Here is an 18,562-nt window from a genome sequence, read left to right on the forward strand (position 1 = left end):
GTTCCCTTCATATTCACGCAGGTATAGTGGCCGCATTGAAGTTCTTATCGCGCCTTATGACCAGCCTTGAGGTCAATTTTGACCGCGCGTCGCCATTCTGTTTTCCGTGTTGGAAAATAATACGTTGTCAATGTCCGTGTCACTCCAGCGAGCATTAATAAGCTTTCTCGCGGAAGGCTACACCGAACTATTTCCTCTCGCGCCGCCAAAGTTCTCTCTCTACGGTAGTGAATCCCTCGCCACGAGCGTGGTTGAAGGGCATTGGAGGGAGGAACCATTCTCTAGATGAAGAAGACTGCCTTTTTTTCTTGGTTGAACAATCTATAGTTTCTTTCGGTACATTTTTTCGCTTCCCTTTTCTGGACGATATACTTTATAGCCGAAGCGTAAGTTTTTGCGTCCGAAAAAAGCATTGTAAGCTCGCGGTTGAGCTGGAGGTTGCGCGCGGGGCACTTAATTTCCTGCTAGCGAAGGGGACAGTGGCTGTCCAGTCCAAGCCCACTCCTCGGGGGTATCGCCCCCCTCGTATCTGTCGTTTTAAGGGCCGTAGTCCCCTTATTTTTTTCTCCTTCTCCGGGAAGAGGGTGGTCGCGTTGGTGGCTCGCTGTCTCGCGATCGCTCATAAAGCGACTCCCTGATAAGCCTCGGCCCAAAAAGCAATATGTCGTCCGTCATGAAACGGCCGCCCACTGCCGCTGACCACCCGCTTTTTCATATCCCTTTTGAGCCCCCCTCTTATCCTCCCCCCTGTCGCTATCCTCTCGATGAAAGCATAAACATCCACGTCTTATTTATAAATGTATTCCTTCGATACGTACAAAAGCCCCCTCCCTCCCCGACGCGTTGTCAAAGCGCGACCACCGTATCGAATCTTGCCAATGGTCGAGGTCAGATTGATCAGTAACAACCGAATTGATTACCAAAAGGAAATATTTCTTTCTCTGGGCTATAGCTACAGTTTCCAACTTATAAACCGGAAACTTCTACGCCATTTTCAATGTTCTTGCCCGCTCTTTAAAGACTGTTAAACGTCCAAGGTTGGTTTCCGGATTATTAAATAGGTTTAAATTAGAAAATTGAATGACTATGGAAGGTCCTTTGTTTTAATATTTCCATTCCTTTATTTTCCAACTAATTTTCTTTCGGGGAAAATCTTGAAGTATAATCTGCAATTTAATTTCTTCCACTCTTATTTTAAAACCAATACCGATTATTGCAACTCATTAACCTTCCGGCATACTACCTTACGGTTTTAGCCTAATCGGAAAACGCGTCGAGGTATTCGTTAGGAAATTGCAACGGACATATATGAAAAATCCCAAAGTAAATTACAACGTGAGAATTCAGCTTTTGTTTTATTGTCTGAGAGCGACTATTGGAAATATTTCTTGGCACTTTTGAGTTTTTAATCTCCCGACGTCCAACTTTTCCTTTTCTTTCCTTTTCCGTCCGCGTAGAGCAAACCCGGCTCGGCCATGGCTGCAGCCATAGCAATAACCTCGCCATTCACTTCCTCCATCTGGTAATACCCTACTCCTTCATCTCGACCGGAAATGACCAGCTACCCACTAACCGGAAACGTGGCCAGGAATAGAGTATAGAGCTCTCTTTCGGGGACTGATAGAAGCGGCCTTACCGGTCGTCTGTATCCGCGGAGGAACAGAGAAGCCCCCTCTCTCTCTAAAATGAAAAAGGCTGTCTAATAGCAAAAGTATATAATATTGCCTTTATGAGATAAGTACCCATTTAGACCATGAATATTAAAGCAAGTGTCGGCTCGACGTCAAGTAGCTCTTTTTACAACAAATGTCGCTATCATCGACATCAAAACAAGATAGTTAAGCTACATTTTGACACAAAAGGCGATACCTATAGGTACCCCTCGCGTTGATTGAATCGGTCCATTACATAAATTACAGCAATATTATTTATATGGGATATATAATTTAGGTTAAAGCCCACTAAATAGGGTATAAGTTGTCTAAATATAGTACTCTGCAATGGCTCTCTGACGACGTTATCATTTGGCTATTTTTAATTTTAGCTTCCTTTGCCATTAATAGATGGCACTACACTTTCCATTAAAGTCGCTTTTTTTAAAAGAATCGGACAGATTCCTGGCCATCTCTAATAACAGGGGCCTTTTCATATTACAGGTGACAATGATAGAGCCGACAGTTGCTTTAAAATATGTACCTTTTCAAACTAGAGTCAATTTTCAATGGGCGCATACATTAAGAATCCATACCTCTACTTGGAATGCTTATCGCGGCAGATTTTCGTTTTGATGTGGCTGATGGGTTTTTTGACATAACAAACAACTTAACAAACAACTACGTGAGAGGGGAGCGCTCTCAGAGGTGATATTTTATCTCGTAGGTGGGGCCAAAGCCGTCAGAGTGATCTTACCATACGCGATACAGCAGGATAAGCATTCCAAGTAGAGGTATGGATTCCTCTATATATTTACTATTTACCATGTTTGAACATGTAAAATCTAAACCCCTAGAAGCATTTTGCTATCTAAGAGCAAAGGTCAAGTAAGTCTAATAACCCATTTTGATAATAACCAGTTTTTAGATTTATATCTGCCATAATTTTTATACTATTCTAATAATTGAAATATACTAAAAGTAAAATTTAAAGCAACACAAAAATTAAGAAATGAGTCGAGTCTAATGTAAAAATACTTGAATATTGTTATTTCGAATTTCTTTCAAAAGTCAAGTTTTGTTCTCAGGTAGTGATTTACGAAATGTATTTGGAAACCAAGAATATCAACGGTTTAGTGAAATGGATACTTAATATCTAGGATGCATTATTACCTTCTGATATTATTTTATCTTTAAGCTGGTCACCATCAATTTAAACAATATCCTTGGGGTTTTATTGCCTCTTTAATCTACTGCGACGTGAAAATTTGATACTATTTTTATAGATTACACGATTAAAAAGCTGTTCTCCTTTACTCCTTCAATTCTTCTAAAACGAAGAAGTGAATAAATTATTAAATTAATAAAGTTTCAATCACTTTGATCCCCTATATGTCAACTTATCCCTGAACACCGGTGCGTGCGGAATATTTACAGGGGTTTTTAGATTAAAAATAGACTAAAATCATTCTTTCCCAATATATCCAACGAAAAACCGTAATAAAGGATTTATTTTTTATTAATAAGAAAAAACCCCTGATAATTAATTCTGGGAAAAGATTTCGTCATGCTATAATTACCTCTAGTTCATTCGCGTGATGTAGGCTCTCTGGTCCGCCGCTTAAGCTTCGGGTTTCAAGTAATAATAGTTTTAATCAGAGACTTGCGCAAATACGGGTTTACTCTTGGTATTTTTTCTTCCCGCGGGTTACCCAGACCTGATTAATTCGTGTAACTCTTGATTAAATTCGCCCAATTATCAAACTTGATCTTTCACTAGAATGTAATCATGATCGCTTGTAATAATCTTTCTGACCTCGGAAAATAGAAGAATATATCGAGGATCGAGGAGTGGCGTCTATCTCCATGACAACGGTACTTTTTATCTCTTTCTCTCCGTTGTTTGTCTATTGGCGCCGCATCTTCAGATCTCATAGACCAGCGATTGCTAATACAAAAGATAGCTCGCTCGGGGACTTGTTCTCCTCGATTGACCGCGTGCATTGCCATCCTCCGACATCTCTCTCTTCTCCCATACCCATCAGGTACGAATACTGGTCAAAGGAATGACCAAGGCGGAGTTGTATCCTGGGGGGGGGGAGAGGGAACGAAAGCGAAATCTCCATTTCCTGGTGGCCGTTTGGTAAATAGTTTTCGACCCTTTCCCGATCCTCAATCTGAGAACATCTCGTCTTTTTCCCTCAACGCAATTTCAAATATGAAAATCAACCGGGGACGGTACTTAAAGAACGGGATTCTACGGCGCGTGTCGAAGTTGAGAATATCAGAATTTCAATATATATATCAAGTACCAATCTTATTTTTATAAATACTTCTCGGAAGATAACAAAGAAACACATTTTATAGTGTCTTTATAAAACTGTAACACCGGGAAAATATTTTTATAAGTATACAGGTTGTATCAAAAGGTTATGCAAAAATTTGAAGGAGTTGTAGGAGGTGAGTTGAGAAGTATGCCTGTTTTTTTCCATTTTCCTACGATGAGTGAAAATAGCGACAGGAAGATTCAAAGTGTGGCCAACTAGCCCCTGGGAGTAGGCTGCAACAAGAGCCAAATCAAGCAGCAGGGACTTTAAATACTGTTTAAGTTGACTTTTTTACGCTGGTTACCTCAATTTGTTTACAGTCCTTTTTTACCCATCACACGAACCCAAACCTTAATGTTCGCGTTTCTCTGCTGCTTGGTTTTGCGCTTGTTGCAGCCTACTTCCAGGGGCTAGTAGGCCACACTTTGAAGCTCTCTGGCGCTCTTTTATCTCATCGTACGAAAATGGGGAAAATAAACAGGCATACTTCTCAGCTCACCCCCTACAACTCCTTAAAATTTTTGCATAACGTTTTGAAACACCCTGTATAAATATCCTTAGGCTTTTAAATTTGAACTTATTACATCCGGATGTAGTGTATACTGAAACTTACCTAGATTCTGCGAAGATGCCAGGTCTAGATGAATACTGTCCTCGTAAGAGATATATTATAAAATTAGTATTATTTATTGAAAGGAAATGCACATTTACCATTAGTACAACCTTAATTAGTTTTGTAAGTCGGAAAATATTCCGCGGAAAATGACAGATGCCTTTCTTCTGGAAATGTTTTTGTATTTTTCCGAAAAAACATAAAAAAGTTTTAATTCCATGATTGTTTGCAAATTCAAATAAAGCTACATTTTTGCCTAAATTATTCGAATCTAAAAGTAAAACTAAACCTCTAGACTAGTTTAAACTGATTAACAATGTAACACTATGAATGTTTTGTAGTATGTTTTATGATATTAGACATTTTATATCGATAAGAAGTAAAAAACCCTTAAAAAGTAATTTGCTTCAATTTTTTATTTTTCCGATGGGCGGAAAATTTTCTGGAAATGTTTCTGTTTTTATTTTTCCGGAAAATTAACAACACTAACCTTAATTAAAGAATAAGAAGTTCGAAGAAAAACTCGTAGTGAACACGAACCATATCCAGTTTCGCCTTGCATTAATTAAAATCAAATTAATTGGCATCAATCACGTCGAAACGCGAGGTTTAATCCGTTTCGTACTATAACGTAGATAACGATTAGAGCGGTCGTATCGGCGTTTTAGTATCGGTCCCCCATCGGGCCCGGTTGAGAATGATACGTCGTTGCTTCTATCGCTTTGATAAGGCACTATGATTGCCGCTCGCTCTCTATACAACAAAAGGGAAAGGAATTGAGTGTAGCGTATAGCCGCGGCTGGAAGGGAGAGATGTTAGCCTCTCTCTTTTTGGCGATGGTTGGTGGTATCCGAGGTGGAGGAGGATCGACCCCGGTAGACCGCAGACAATAGTCGATGGATTGAGCTTGTTCAGAGTCCTATAAAAGCGGCATCCCACCAAAGTGAGGGGGAGAGAAATGGGATGAGGAAGATGCTGCGGACCGGAGAGATGGAGCCGCTCTTCGCTTAGATATTGAGCTTAATTTACCCCCCAAAAGTCTCGTACGTGGAAGCCCCTTCTCCGTTACGACCCCGCCATAGCACTTATAACGAATTCCAATAGCAAATGAACTGGCAATCGACATTCCAATTGGAAGAGAGACCAAGGGATGAGAGAGAGAGAAAAAACACTAGGAGGAAGAGAAAAACAGCGCTCCTCTCTAGCGCGTACCCCATCGACAAGAAATTGCTTGAAACCTAATTTTGTCCTCTGTTTTTTTCGGCGATGGGGATGGAAAACACTAACTTGGTTTCAATCAATTTTTGCCAGGAGAAATTCGCCCTGTGGTAATTGCCAAAGTTTTATTTTTCTCCTTCTCCTCCGGCCCTCTGTTTCGACGAATTCAACGCTGCCTTTAGTGTATATCCGTTGTTGAATTTTAGATTAGAATGAAAAAAAAGAAGAAATGAAATTACCTTGTTTATTCTTCTATACAAAATTTTATTAGGGTTTTATTATTATATAGATTTTTATTTACATTTACAAACGTATATTTTTTTAATTATATCGTTATTTTGCTTGTCGTTTTTTTTTTCGATATATCATTCACGGGGTGGAGGCGAAATATTTTCCTCCGAAAGTTCCGCGTAATTAAAATTGATGGCGCCACTGTGTCCGATTAAAATATCCATTGGAAACTATAACGTGTAGAAGAACATTCCGAAATTCCGATTCATTCATATAAGTGATGGTTTTGTTTTTAATAAATATAACTTTGGCTCATAAAAATAAAATTATTTTCCGAAATAATGGTTGAATATGGCGCTCGATTTAAGGGACTCGATTATATTCACAACAAAAATATTTCGTGTTATCTTCGGGTGGTTTTAAATAGTTTTTTTTTATTGAATCTTCTTCCGACATTGTCCTTGAGATGGTACCCCACTTGGAAGTACCAGCGAAGGCGGAACTAACGGGTCAACACTCTCAAGTTAATCTCGGCCTGATTTTATATATTCTTTAATCGTCACCCGTTCTTCTAATAATTTATTTACAGCCACGCGGGAACGAGGGGTCTAAAGCTACCGTCCGTCGAATGGGGAATCCCCGCTGCCGTAACCCGAGGATCCGTCGTCTTTGACCCCGTTGGCGATGGCTTCCAAATCCTGCGTTTGACGTTTGATTTGGGCCAAGCTGTTGTAATTGTACGGCAAACTGGCGAACACCAGTCTTTCCTCGTAGTCGTACTCGCACAGGATCTTGTTCTCGTGCAGATAAAATTTATCTCCTACGCAAAACCTGCGTGAAAAGGAATGCAAAATTCCCCATTAAAATTCATAACACTCGTACATTAAATACAAGTATACGTTAACATTTCAGAAACAGTTGTGGAGTTAATTGCTTTTTTTATGAAATGAGATTTGATTAAACATTGCGACGGTTTTCAAGCAGATCATGCAGATAACAAACAATATGACTTTGCTTATATAGTACTAATTAAACCTAACCTAATCTAACCTTAAGCTAATCTACCCCAACCTTAAGATAGTCCACCTCAAATTTAAGCTAAACTAACCGAACCTTAAGCTAATCTACTCAAAACTGAAGCTACGTTTCCCCAATTAAGTCTAATATATCTCAAACTAAGCTTTAGAATCTACCCCTACGTAAGCTAATCTATCCAAATCTGAAGCTAATCTATCTGAAACTGAAGCTAATATATCCCAAACTGAAGCTAATCTATCTGAAACTGAAGCTAATTTATCCCAAACTAAAGATAATATATCCCAAACTGAACCTAATATATCCCAAACTGAAGCTAATATATCCCAAACTGAAGCTAATCTAACACAAACCGAAGCTAATCTAACACAAACCGAAGCTAATCTAACACAAACCGAAGCTAATCTAACACAAACCGAAGCTATTCTAACCCAAACTTAAGCTAATCTAACCCAAACTGAAGCAAATCTATCCCAAACTGAAGCAAATATATCCCAAACTGAAGCTAATCTATCCCAAACTGACTCTAATATATCCCAAACTGAAGCTAATCTGCATCAATCTTAATCTAATCATACTCCCGCATAAGTTAATCTACCCAAACTTAAACTAATTTACCCTAACCTCAAGCTAATCTACAATCTTTACCTAACCTAAATGAATTAATTAAGCCCAGCAATCGATTCGATAATTTCCTAGAATACCGAAAAAAATCCGATGACGTAATCCGTAACCAATAAAATTGGAAACCATTGTTACGTTTAATCGCGTAAATTCAGAAGCTATACTTAAACGTGTGACGTTGTTTTGATAAAAATCTCCAATTCCCGCGGATTTATCACGCTTATAGCAATATATGTGTATGTGCGAATGGGAGCCTCATTTAGAGTATAGACTATCGGGTCGTTCCGAAAATAGTCTATAGGACCCTGATATAAAAAATGATTGGGTTTCGATTGGAAAGCTCCGTAAATCGGTCCTTTTCCAAGGGGGGGGGGGTTTCCCTGACGTCGAATCATCCCTGGAAAATTGTGCCGCGTTATAATGGTTCTCTCCCTTCAATCCTGGCACCCTTCAGCGGGACCTATACTTTGGTGCGGTACTGTTCCCCGTAACGCGTGGCTCCTTTTTTAACTCGCGTTATATTCTCTCGATGGCCATCACCGCTGCACCCACCGAAGAGCTGTTATACAGGTTCTCGAAAAGTAAAGCTTTCTCCGATATCTAGCGTGGTGTGGCGGGGGTTAATGGGTGTTTAGCGTGACATCGTATTCGAGTCTTTCCTCTAAACACCTCTGGCCAATATCTTCGGTGTATGTTAAAAGGACTCCTTGATCCATCGGGTTTAAACGAAAAGAAACAAAAAATCGTTTCGAATTTAGGGATGATTTATGGTTTTTGGAAGAGCGCGCTTCCAAGGAAATCTACCACCCCCCTCTTTACCCCGAAATACGAAGTTTTCTCGTATCATGTATGTAATGCGATGTTGCTACTTAGCAATCAAATCGAACCAATCAAAGTTGGCCGCGCCGACGTTTTGTTCTATTGGATTTCGTATTTTAGGTAAATATACTATTAGCGATAAGGTCTAACTAAAAATATTTAATTGGCGAGGTTCTTTTTATCATTATTTAACATCTTAATAAAATATAAACTGTTATTATTAAAAATATACGATTAAAAACAGTCACGTGAGACTTTTATCATGAGTCAAAAGAATGTTCCATACTTTGAACTTTTCAAGCTTTTTTCAAGGGTGTGTTGGAAAAACATTTGTTATCATAAATTACTTCTAATTGTCGAAGGATCGTCCTGTACATAAACTTACAAGGAGACTACCCGAGGTGGTTATCTCCGATTTGGTTCAAACTCGGGTGGTAAGTAGACCTTCGTGTAACTTGAGAATCGCTAAAAGGGTGGACAAGAATGGGCTTTCGTTTTGCCATGGTAACCAAAAATGTTTTTCACAACTTAAAAACTGATTTTCTCTATGAAGATTTTAAGGGTCCCCCCCTAACTATATTTTTCAAAAAATTAAAAAAGGTTCATCAATTAGATACATAATTCAGATCATGGCTAAATCTGGTACATTTGGACCAATATACGTCAATTTTAGTAAAAATGAGTAAATATGCATATATTGGATAAATACGAGTAATCAGTTTTTAATTTGTGAAAAACATTTTTGGTTGCCATGGCAAAACTAAAGCCCATTCTTGTCCACCTTTTTAGGGATTTTCAAGTTACATGAAGGTCTACTTACCACCCGAGTTTGAACAAAATTGGAGATAAACACTTCGGGTCGTCTCCTTGTTAGTAAGCTTAATTAGAAAATCATTATTGTACTATTCCAACACAATTTAGTTATTTTTGGGGTTTACAAACCCCATTCTTGAGCATGTTGACATAACATTTAATCCAAAAGATACGCCTGGGTATCTTCAACAGAACACTCCAACAAGTTTATTCCATAAGTATTTTAAGATTATCTTCCCCAATCTTGCATAAATCAAAGAGTATAAAAACTACGTAACCTAGAGATATAATGACGGTCGAAAGCAGTAAAGGAAGTTGTAGCAACCGGGGGGGAAGGCACTCAGTGAATTTGCACTTCAAATTTCGGTACCGCAGCGCCACTACGGCAGTTTTTACTACAATAAATAATAATACCGGAGAAAAATGGCAGTTACGGTGTTGCGGAGGTGCTAAATTTGGCATTTTGGATATTTAATTGTCTAATATCTGTCAATTCAAATAAGTGACAGTAATTGGTTACTGTTTCGTGATTTTTTAGTTAGAATTTGTGGATTCGTTGTCTCGGTGTTTATTTTCAAAAAGTGAAGAATAAGGCGTTTGCTCTCTAACGTTGCCAAGTCCTAAAGGTAGCCAAGTCCTTAAGGAATTTTCAAGAATGTTGAACTAAATCAAAATGATTGCCACTTAAAACTGCCGTAGTGGCGCTGCGGTACCGAAATTTGAAGTTCAAATTCACTGAGTGCCTTCCCCCCCGGTTGCTACAACTTCCTTTACTGCTTTCGACCGTCATTATATCTCTAGGTTACGTAGTTTTTATACTCTTTGCATAAATTAAGAGTTTTGATATAATTGCAGAGGTGGTTTCAAGTAATTTTTTGAGAATGGTTTTCAACGTACGAACAACGTGTTCCTTAATTTCGCCACTAACAAGGAGAAATCCCGAGGTGATTCTCTCCGATTGTTTTCAAATTCAGGGGTTAAGTAGACCTTCATGTACCTAGAAAGCTCCTAAAGGGAAGTTTCAATGGCCATTCGTTTTGCATTGGCAACCAATTTTTTTTTCACAACTTAAGTTTAAACTTTTACTACGTAAAATCCTATTCCTCTAACACGGGAGGCAAGTTCCCCGTTTTCCCCCACCTCCGCGGCGAAGGTTTGAATACGCTACCTGGCGACGGCCGAGCGAAACTTTCTCGAAAAACAAATAAATGAAATTTGCTGCTGGGGAAAAATTACAAGTGCATCATGTGTCAGTGGAAGAAAGGCTGTCACCATTAGAAGCAACGTCCAAGGAAAGAATAGCTCAAACAAATATCATCGTAATCAGTTGTTATTAATTAATGAAGCCCAGTTAACGACTAATAAAAACTAGTCTAACTTGACTACGTTAAGAATTATAAACAATAAATATTTGTATTATTTTGTTAAAATAATTGTACTTGTTTTATTTGAAATATAAAAGTGAATAGCAACGTAAAGGTAGCCTTACTCGTAAACGAAATCATCATTTTTATTTCTTATTTCTACTAGCTCTTTTCTCGTGGTTTATTTCAGTTTCTTCTTCTTCCGTAGCCTTCTGTTTCTTTGGTCTTCCCATATTCTTTACTACTGCAGGCCTAAATATTTTTATCTGGGTTTCATATATCTTAAGTAGCTCCATTAAGTAATTTGTATATTTTCTAATTCTAATAAAACTTAAGTATTTCTCTGTTCTTTCATACATAAATGGTCTGGTAAGAATAGTTAAAAACGTTTAAATTTATTTACTTTTAGCTGCAGCTACCGCGTTCCACAGTTCCACTGACCTCTATCAAAAACAAAACACGGCTAAGCCTAGGTTTGCAGACCACGTTGCTCACGATTTTCTTCGATGAAATAATTTCTCTTAGCCTCACTAGATGGCGGTCTAGTTACCCGTGGTGCATTCGAAATTGTCTCTGTAGTCGCGGGAGGCGGAAAATTAACAAGGCCTCCCTATTTAACCCTCCCCTGTCACACGGGGAAATTGCCGCCCGAGAAAAATTTGTTCGCTGATAATTTCGGTTCATGTATTTCTGGTAAAATAGCATGGCAAAATCTCGGATTTGACATTTTCCAAAAATTGAAAAATTAAAATTTTGGCAAACCAATTGGGTAAAATGGATAAAAATGGGCAAAATCGATAAACATTTTGGTCAAATCGTACGGGTTTACAATCCGTGATTTTGCCATGCTATTTTAAGTAGAGAAAGTTTAAACTTGAGTTGTGAAAAACATTTTTGGTTGCCATGGCAAAACGAATGGCCATTGAAACTTTTCCCTTTTGGAGCTTTCAAGATACATGAAGATTTATTTCACCCCCGAGTTTAAAACCAATCGGGGAGAAACACCTTGGGATGTGTACTTGTAAGTGGAGCAACTTCATAATATTCAAGCATAATATATAAAAATTACTGGAATCTGAGAATTATTGACATTTTTCCAAAAAGTATCTTCTTCGAAACATAGTAAAGTTAGTAATGATAGTCATACGTTTTCTCTACGTCTCAATTATTAAAGTAACTAGGCTATTCCGAAAGATATTTTGATAATATTAAATCGTTAATGTTTGAGTGCACATGGCCTTTTTGATACAATACTCATTAAAAATTAATGAATGTTCCTTATTTCTTTTTGTTTAGGCCTTAGCTATGGATAACGGGCACCACAAAAGTAATCAGACAGTCACTACCGCGTCCAACTTCGTGAGAAAATGAGTGTCGTCCATCTGTGGAAGTTCCGGTGACTCTAAAACGCACGCTATCCTCGTCAAACTCCGCAAACGGTAAGCGACAATAGCCTTTTATAATTAATCCCGTATTGATTTCTAGTGTGTTTGCATTTCGCGTCTCGATCTATTCTAAGCCTCGTTTCGAAAATAGAGCATCTTGATTCTTTTTTTGAGTAATGCAATATCATAAATGTAACGAATTAGCGTACCTGTGATTGCACTGTTGGCAGGCGAAACATTCGAGGTGATAGACGTTCCCTCTGGCTCGCATCACCATCTCGAAGGCTGGTATCGCCTTGTTGCAGGCGGAACAGAGGCCCGTCGTCCCGAACAACCTACAAATGGGACGAGTGTTTTGTCGAATCATTATAATGAAAAAATAACGTAACTGGTATTTGATCGCTATTAATCAACAGGCCATACCTCAGATAGTCTCTTTTGCAAAGAATTAGATTTGTTTTGGTGAAAAGCGTGGAGCCAACTTCGCCCAGCCTGCAATCGCAACAGGCGCACTTCAGACAGTCTTCGTGCCACAATTGGTCCAAGGCTTTTAACAAGTATCGTTCTTGTATGGGTTTTTGGCATCCGGCGCATTCCGGGGGCATAGAGCCCAAGGAGGCGGTCGTCGTTCTGAGATGACCTTGCGTGCCGGTGACGGACATGGCGGGATGTCTTCCGCCGGCGTTCGTTAGGCGCTGGTGGTTTGGGTGGTTAATGATCATGGACGGGTTGGGGAGGGAGGTGACCACTTGACTAGAAACGAGATGACGTCTTTGCAGGTCCGGTTTCATTTCTTGCATCTCTCTCTGCTCCGCCTGGAAGCGAATCAAATTAGTCAATTTAGATTGGCATTCGCTATCTTTCGAGTATTCGACTATAGGCTTCGTTGGGTCAATTATGACAATTCTTAATTGGCCATAAATAATATAAATAAGTGATAAAGTTGGATTTGAATTACTTAATTATAAACGCGGTATGCGCCCGATATATATATAAATTGCTTACCCTCATTAAATAAATTATTAGTCTCCCGATAAAGATCGGATCGTGTTTCCGCCTAACGAAATTTCGATATATCGTTAGTCATATTTACGAGCATTCATTATCTTGGTCGATAAACGTTGTCTGTAGTAAATCTTCCTAATTAACTAGCTGGGTCGTTAGACTTTTTAAATTGATTACGGAATCGCTTAAAATTCAAGCAAATCCTTTGCAGTTCCGCAACGCCTGAATTCTTTCAGCCGAATCAGCCACGCGTCGCCGCGTACGAGTTAAAGATTTCCAGTTAACGGCAGATTCGTTCTAAGAAAATTAAAATTTTATCCCTATTTCCTTTTTATCTACCATAATATTTATTGCCGTATTAAAATAAATCGATTAGAACTATGTTGAGATTATTTTTAGGGTTGCTCAAAAACCACTTCACGCTCTGCCAGTATGCTTCTATCCTTAAAAGTCAATTCAATTGGCAGGGAATCTTATTGGCGATTAGCTCACATAGATATATGAAATAGTATAGATCAACAATCCTACGAGGGACTGATACAGAAGTGACAACTAGCAAAGACTTCAACTCCACGTTACTCTAGGGCTATCAACATTATTAGGCCTACTCTTCAGCTTTCTTTTATCCAAATACTAATTTTAAACATCGATAGATGGCACTATTACGTTGCGCTTCCAGAAAATATTTTCCAAATACTAATTTTGGTCACCGATAGATGGCACTATTACGTTGCGCTTTCAGAAAATATTTTCCAAATACTAATTTTGGGCCCCAATAGATGCCACTATTACATAGCGCATCCAGAAAATATTTTCTAAATAGCGTAAGGTATCTATACTTTTTCATATATCTATGGGTGTTCACGGATTCTCAATCGGCGCTAGCATAAATTCTTCATGTTGCAAAAGTTTGTTTAAAAGTTCCACGCGCTCCTTAATATTTAAGAGTAAAAGGCTAGCGCATTTTTTAGGCAGATGGAGCGAAATAGCTCGAGACGATTTACGCAAAAATATCAAGACGCGCGTGAAACATTTTAACAAGTTGAACAAGAGATAAATAGAGTTTATGCTAATATCTATCAAGAAGTATTAATAAATAAATTATTGATATTAATAGAGCGTTCTATAAAATCGGTGTGGTGTGCTTTCCCCCTTTTGAGTTCCGAGGAGGTGAAGGTTTGGCCGGTTTTTCGTATGAGAGAAAAATATTAATCTGGCAAACCCGTAAGAAATTGAGAGCAGTCGATTTTTAGGAGTAGCGTAGTTGCTAGCCTAGGCTTCACTAATTTCCGGCTTTCCGCGCCTTTTTTCTTATTTGAACTGATTTTTGTAATAAATGTATGATGGCAAATAAGCAAATACTAGTCCCGAATCCAGGGGTTTAAAAAGAAACTTAAATCATGAATATATTCTTAATCCCAAACCTACTTCAACACCTAGGGTCCCTCAACTCTTAAAAGATACGTCTCTAATATATTCATATAAAGACAGGACATAAGCCAAATTCTCTTAAACCAAAGAATAACAATAGTTGTTAGTCCTGCTGAACTAGCTCTATAGTCTGTATGAAAAGTTTGGCCTGTTTCGGGCCGATTTTATTGAACGCTCTATTACACTAAGACGGAGAATGTGCAGGCCCCGTGATTCCCTGAAGAAAAACCACGCCCCCTTCCGATAAAGGGGGATGACACTCACTCCCTCCCTCTCTCTCTACGTGTGGGCGGAGATTATCTTCCGGAAATCATGAAAACAGAGACTACCGTTACGGCTACATATTATCTGTTCATGGTTATACATTAAGCGTGTTCACGTAAATTTAACAAATATAATTTAATATTAAAATATCCTGTTCACAAATTTCGCGAATCATTATTAAAAAAAATGTAAATAACGATTTTAAAAATACCTCAAATTAAAATGCCTCGTTATTTTGACACAGAAAAGGGGAGTGGTAACGAATATAATTTTTTTCATACCCCACCGATTCCGCATTTTTGGGTTTACCCCGGAGGGGGGGTAGAAGCGAAAATGGAAAAACGCGCGATAATGAATCATGGCTCGAGTGAAGCAAGAAGGCGAAATTACCCAAAACTAATTAGATTTTATTCGGGAAGGCGTTCATCTAATTCGGACCGTCAGCCAGAAGCCATATTAAGAGCGCCACCACCGCGGCCTAGATAATTAAAATCGCCTCCTCCGGTACCTTCTCATCAAAGCAATTTGCCCCAACGATTTCCACCCTTTCCGTTTCCCCGCGCGTGTTCGTCGAGTATGCGTGTCCGGGCGAAGGCTTATTTTCAGTGGTTCCCAATCCGTGACATAACCAGTCTTTCTCATTTTCGGGAAGCGCTTTTTATTTAGATGAATGAACCGAGCCTTCAAGACACATAATGGAGCGTTTATGGCGTATAATGAAGTTGAAGGGGGGGGCGCTAAACGGGGTGTTATTTCGCCCCCATCTCCGGCTTTGATCCCTTTCGCCTAACGTCGTAATATCTCGCCGATGCTTCGGAGAGCATCGTCGCATCTTCATCCTCATTCAATCTCTCTCCATCCTTCCTCCTCTATCGCGCGAGTAAAACGCCGCTATAGTGCCAGCGCCAAACTAATTAGCGGACCTGGCCTCCCGTCTAATTAGTAACTCGGTTCTGTTTTCCACCCAAAAACCTCAATTATTTATCTCGGAAAATATTAGTATATACGGCTGGCTTAGACGCTTTTGACTGCTCGCTCTACGGTTTGGGACGCCCTGTCGCGAATCGTTACTGTTCGGCGACTTGCTGAAGCGTTTTTCCTTCTTTCGCGTCTAAAAGGTTTAAATTGCGCCTTTTTTGGGGGCTTTCTCGATTTAACGGCGGGAAATGTACCCTTTGACTTCTTGAAATTTACTTTCAGTCCCACGCTTTAATTTTTGCATTGGCACTCGGGAAAGTAATTTACACGTCGACGCAAACTACTCTTCTCTCCCGTTTTCAAAGGTGATGAAAATATTACCTTCAATAAATAATTAGGTATAGTAGCGGATAACCACCCCTACACGGAGTTTCGAGTTGAAAAATTCCAGGTGGTAAATAGTGTAATAGTGTAGAAACTAATCACGCGTTTGCTGCCTTTTCAATACGAAAATGGTGTATCGAATTTAATAGTAATTTTTATAAAATAACCTTGGCCATCTTGTTGAAATGTTGCCTCCCCGCTTCAGCTGTGGATCCGTTTTATCTCCCACTAAAGAGCTTATGAACTCATTCTTAGGCATTGGCTGAATTATTCCAGGGCAACATTTCAACAAGTTGGGCAAGCGTAAAGACATTTTATAAAATCAACTGTTCCAAAATTGGCCTGATCCTAATTTGAATTTTATAAAAATTAATATCTAAAATTTGTTGTATTGGATGCACTGAAATTCAACTTTATGCCAATTTGATAAAAATTGCTTAATCCAAACAGAATTGGATATTTGTTGATTCCAGTTGGATACAAATTTGTAAATTGGATCAAGTCCTTCTTGAACTTTGTGACTATTTTTAGTCGCACTCTATAAATAAATAATTTAAAAATTTCAATCAAATTAATTGTTTCTGATTGTAATATTTTCGACTATTTGTTATTAATTTCCACAAGCCTAGATGTTTTTACAGTAATTTACCATTCGGTAACATTGTAGCCTTAGTTTTCATTCATTATAACCCAATAATTACTTTGATTCCTTCAAACGGTATTTGCGTAAATCACAAATGAAAACAAATCCATATTTTTGTTAGACTATGGTACCCATTGACGTTGATATGCTAAAATTGTTTTACGATTCGATGAACCATGATCGCTCTGGTATAATTATTTTTTAATATAGTAATGGGTGTACTTCGACCGGTATATCGTATAGATGAACCAAAACATTCCTATCACTATTTTTAATTTAAACATTTAACCTTGAAATACATCCTATTTTCAGGTTGCGAAATTAATAGTGTAAAAACTCGATACATCCTTTCGTTCGATATAAAGCCGTATCACTAGACTAAACTACTTTCATTCGCCTAAGCACCCTTAATGGCCGAATAGCATCTTCCCATAGAGCCCAATGCGACTTGGACGCGCCTATAGTAATTCGTTGAGCTAGGCAATCGGTAGAAATTGCGGCCGATCGTTACCGAAAGAAAAAAAGAAAGGGAGTTTTAATTAGGCTTAGCTTTCTCGCGATAAAGGGGGGCTATAACCCCTCGACCCCCCAATCTACGCGGTTCAAACGAAACCGGCTAAGAAGGCGAGAGGTGGCGGGCGGGGAAGAGTGAATAAGGGGGAGGATGGATTTTTTTTATTGGTCAGTCGCATCTGCTGATTAGAGAAACTCAAACAAGGCCGCGAGCAGCACCCCTTTTCGGAGTAGAATGGGCACCCTTGTCACCTGGTACGCGCTTAGAGCCACGTGGTTCGTACCCCCTCACTCGCCTTTGAGCGCGCCGCCGGGTGGGCCCGATCCGGGTCGGGATCGGAAAGAGGCGCTCCTAATAAACGCTCTAAAAAAGCTCCATCCTAAATTGGAGTCAGACCCTTATCCAAGCTTACACTCTTTATACTTTTATTTCAGGCGGGTTTTTTTGCAGGCGCCATGCACGGCCTCACTTCGCCGGGTAGTTAGAAGCGCGCCATTCAAAGACTGCTTATTAGGTTTTGTCCGTTTAATTTGAGGATGAGGATGTATGACTTTTTTGGGGTGCTTCCTCGCGGAAATGTTACTAATTTACTGGCCTTCTATACCCCTCCCTGCTATAACCCCACTTTATTTTTAACGAACTAAAATATTTTGCTATTCCCTAAATTAATTGTTTCCCCGTATATTTTTCTCTCTAAAAATAATATTTGCTTTGGAAGTTTTGATATTATAATAATAATACTAATCAGCTAGGCTAATACCCAAGGCACCAACTTAGGGCCAAGTCATCTAGCGATATATTATTTGATGTTTAACGTTGCCCGACTTTTAAATGAAAAACGTGAATAAGTAGAATAGTCCATAATGAAAAAGGATAAAAAAGCTAAACCCTAAACAAATTTGAAGAAATTTAAAAACTTACAAATAGCTCGTACCGACAGGTCTTCGAGCAAACAAAAAGACGCGAATCTCGGACCAAATAGATCTTCGAGTGAAAAACTAAATTAAATTAAATGAAATAGCCAGAGATTACAACGGTAAACCGGTTTCGTCCTATTTGGGACTCGTCAGTACCGTTCGGGAAATATGGCTCGCGACTTAAACTTTTAAATGATTCATTAGATCCCGCCTATTTTGCCTGTCTCTCCTAGTGCTCGGATTTCGATTAATTTTTATCCATGAATAAAATAAGCTCGGTAATATTTAAATAATATTTATTTAAATAACCAATAGTTGAATACAAATTGTAAAATGTTTAAATAATCGAAAGTGAATAAGCCTATTATTTAAATAAAACAAACAATTATTTAAATAAATGCCACT

At 38.7% G+C, this 18,562-nt stretch overlaps 1 protein-coding gene across 1 annotated transcript in view; it reads right to left on the bottom strand.

Moving 5' to 3' along the window:
• Positions 1-6,304: 6,304 nt before the first annotated feature.
• Positions 6,305-18,562, bottom strand: part of LOC149934929 (LIM domain only protein 3-like) — a 38,773-nt gene continuing 26,515 nt past the window's right edge. The window contains exons 2-4 of the mRNA XM_090152793.1: positions 12,505-12,896; positions 12,291-12,416; positions 6,305-6,872 (exon numbers count right to left, since the gene is read on the bottom strand). Coding sequence (XP_090008919.1) covers positions 6,656-6,872; positions 12,291-12,416; positions 12,505-12,881 — 720 coding nt within the window. The 5' untranslated portion in view covers positions 12,882-12,896 and the 3' untranslated portion in view covers positions 6,305-6,655. The remainder of the gene's footprint in view (positions 6,873-12,290; positions 12,417-12,504; positions 12,897-18,562) is intronic.

Source organism: Leiobunum rupestre, chromosome 7 (genome assembly GCF_980474605.1).
Source record: "Leiobunum rupestre chromosome 7, qqLeiRupe1.1.hap1, whole genome shotgun sequence".
Lineage (NCBI taxonomy): Eukaryota > Metazoa > Arthropoda > Arachnida > Opiliones > Sclerosomatidae > Leiobunum > Leiobunum rupestre.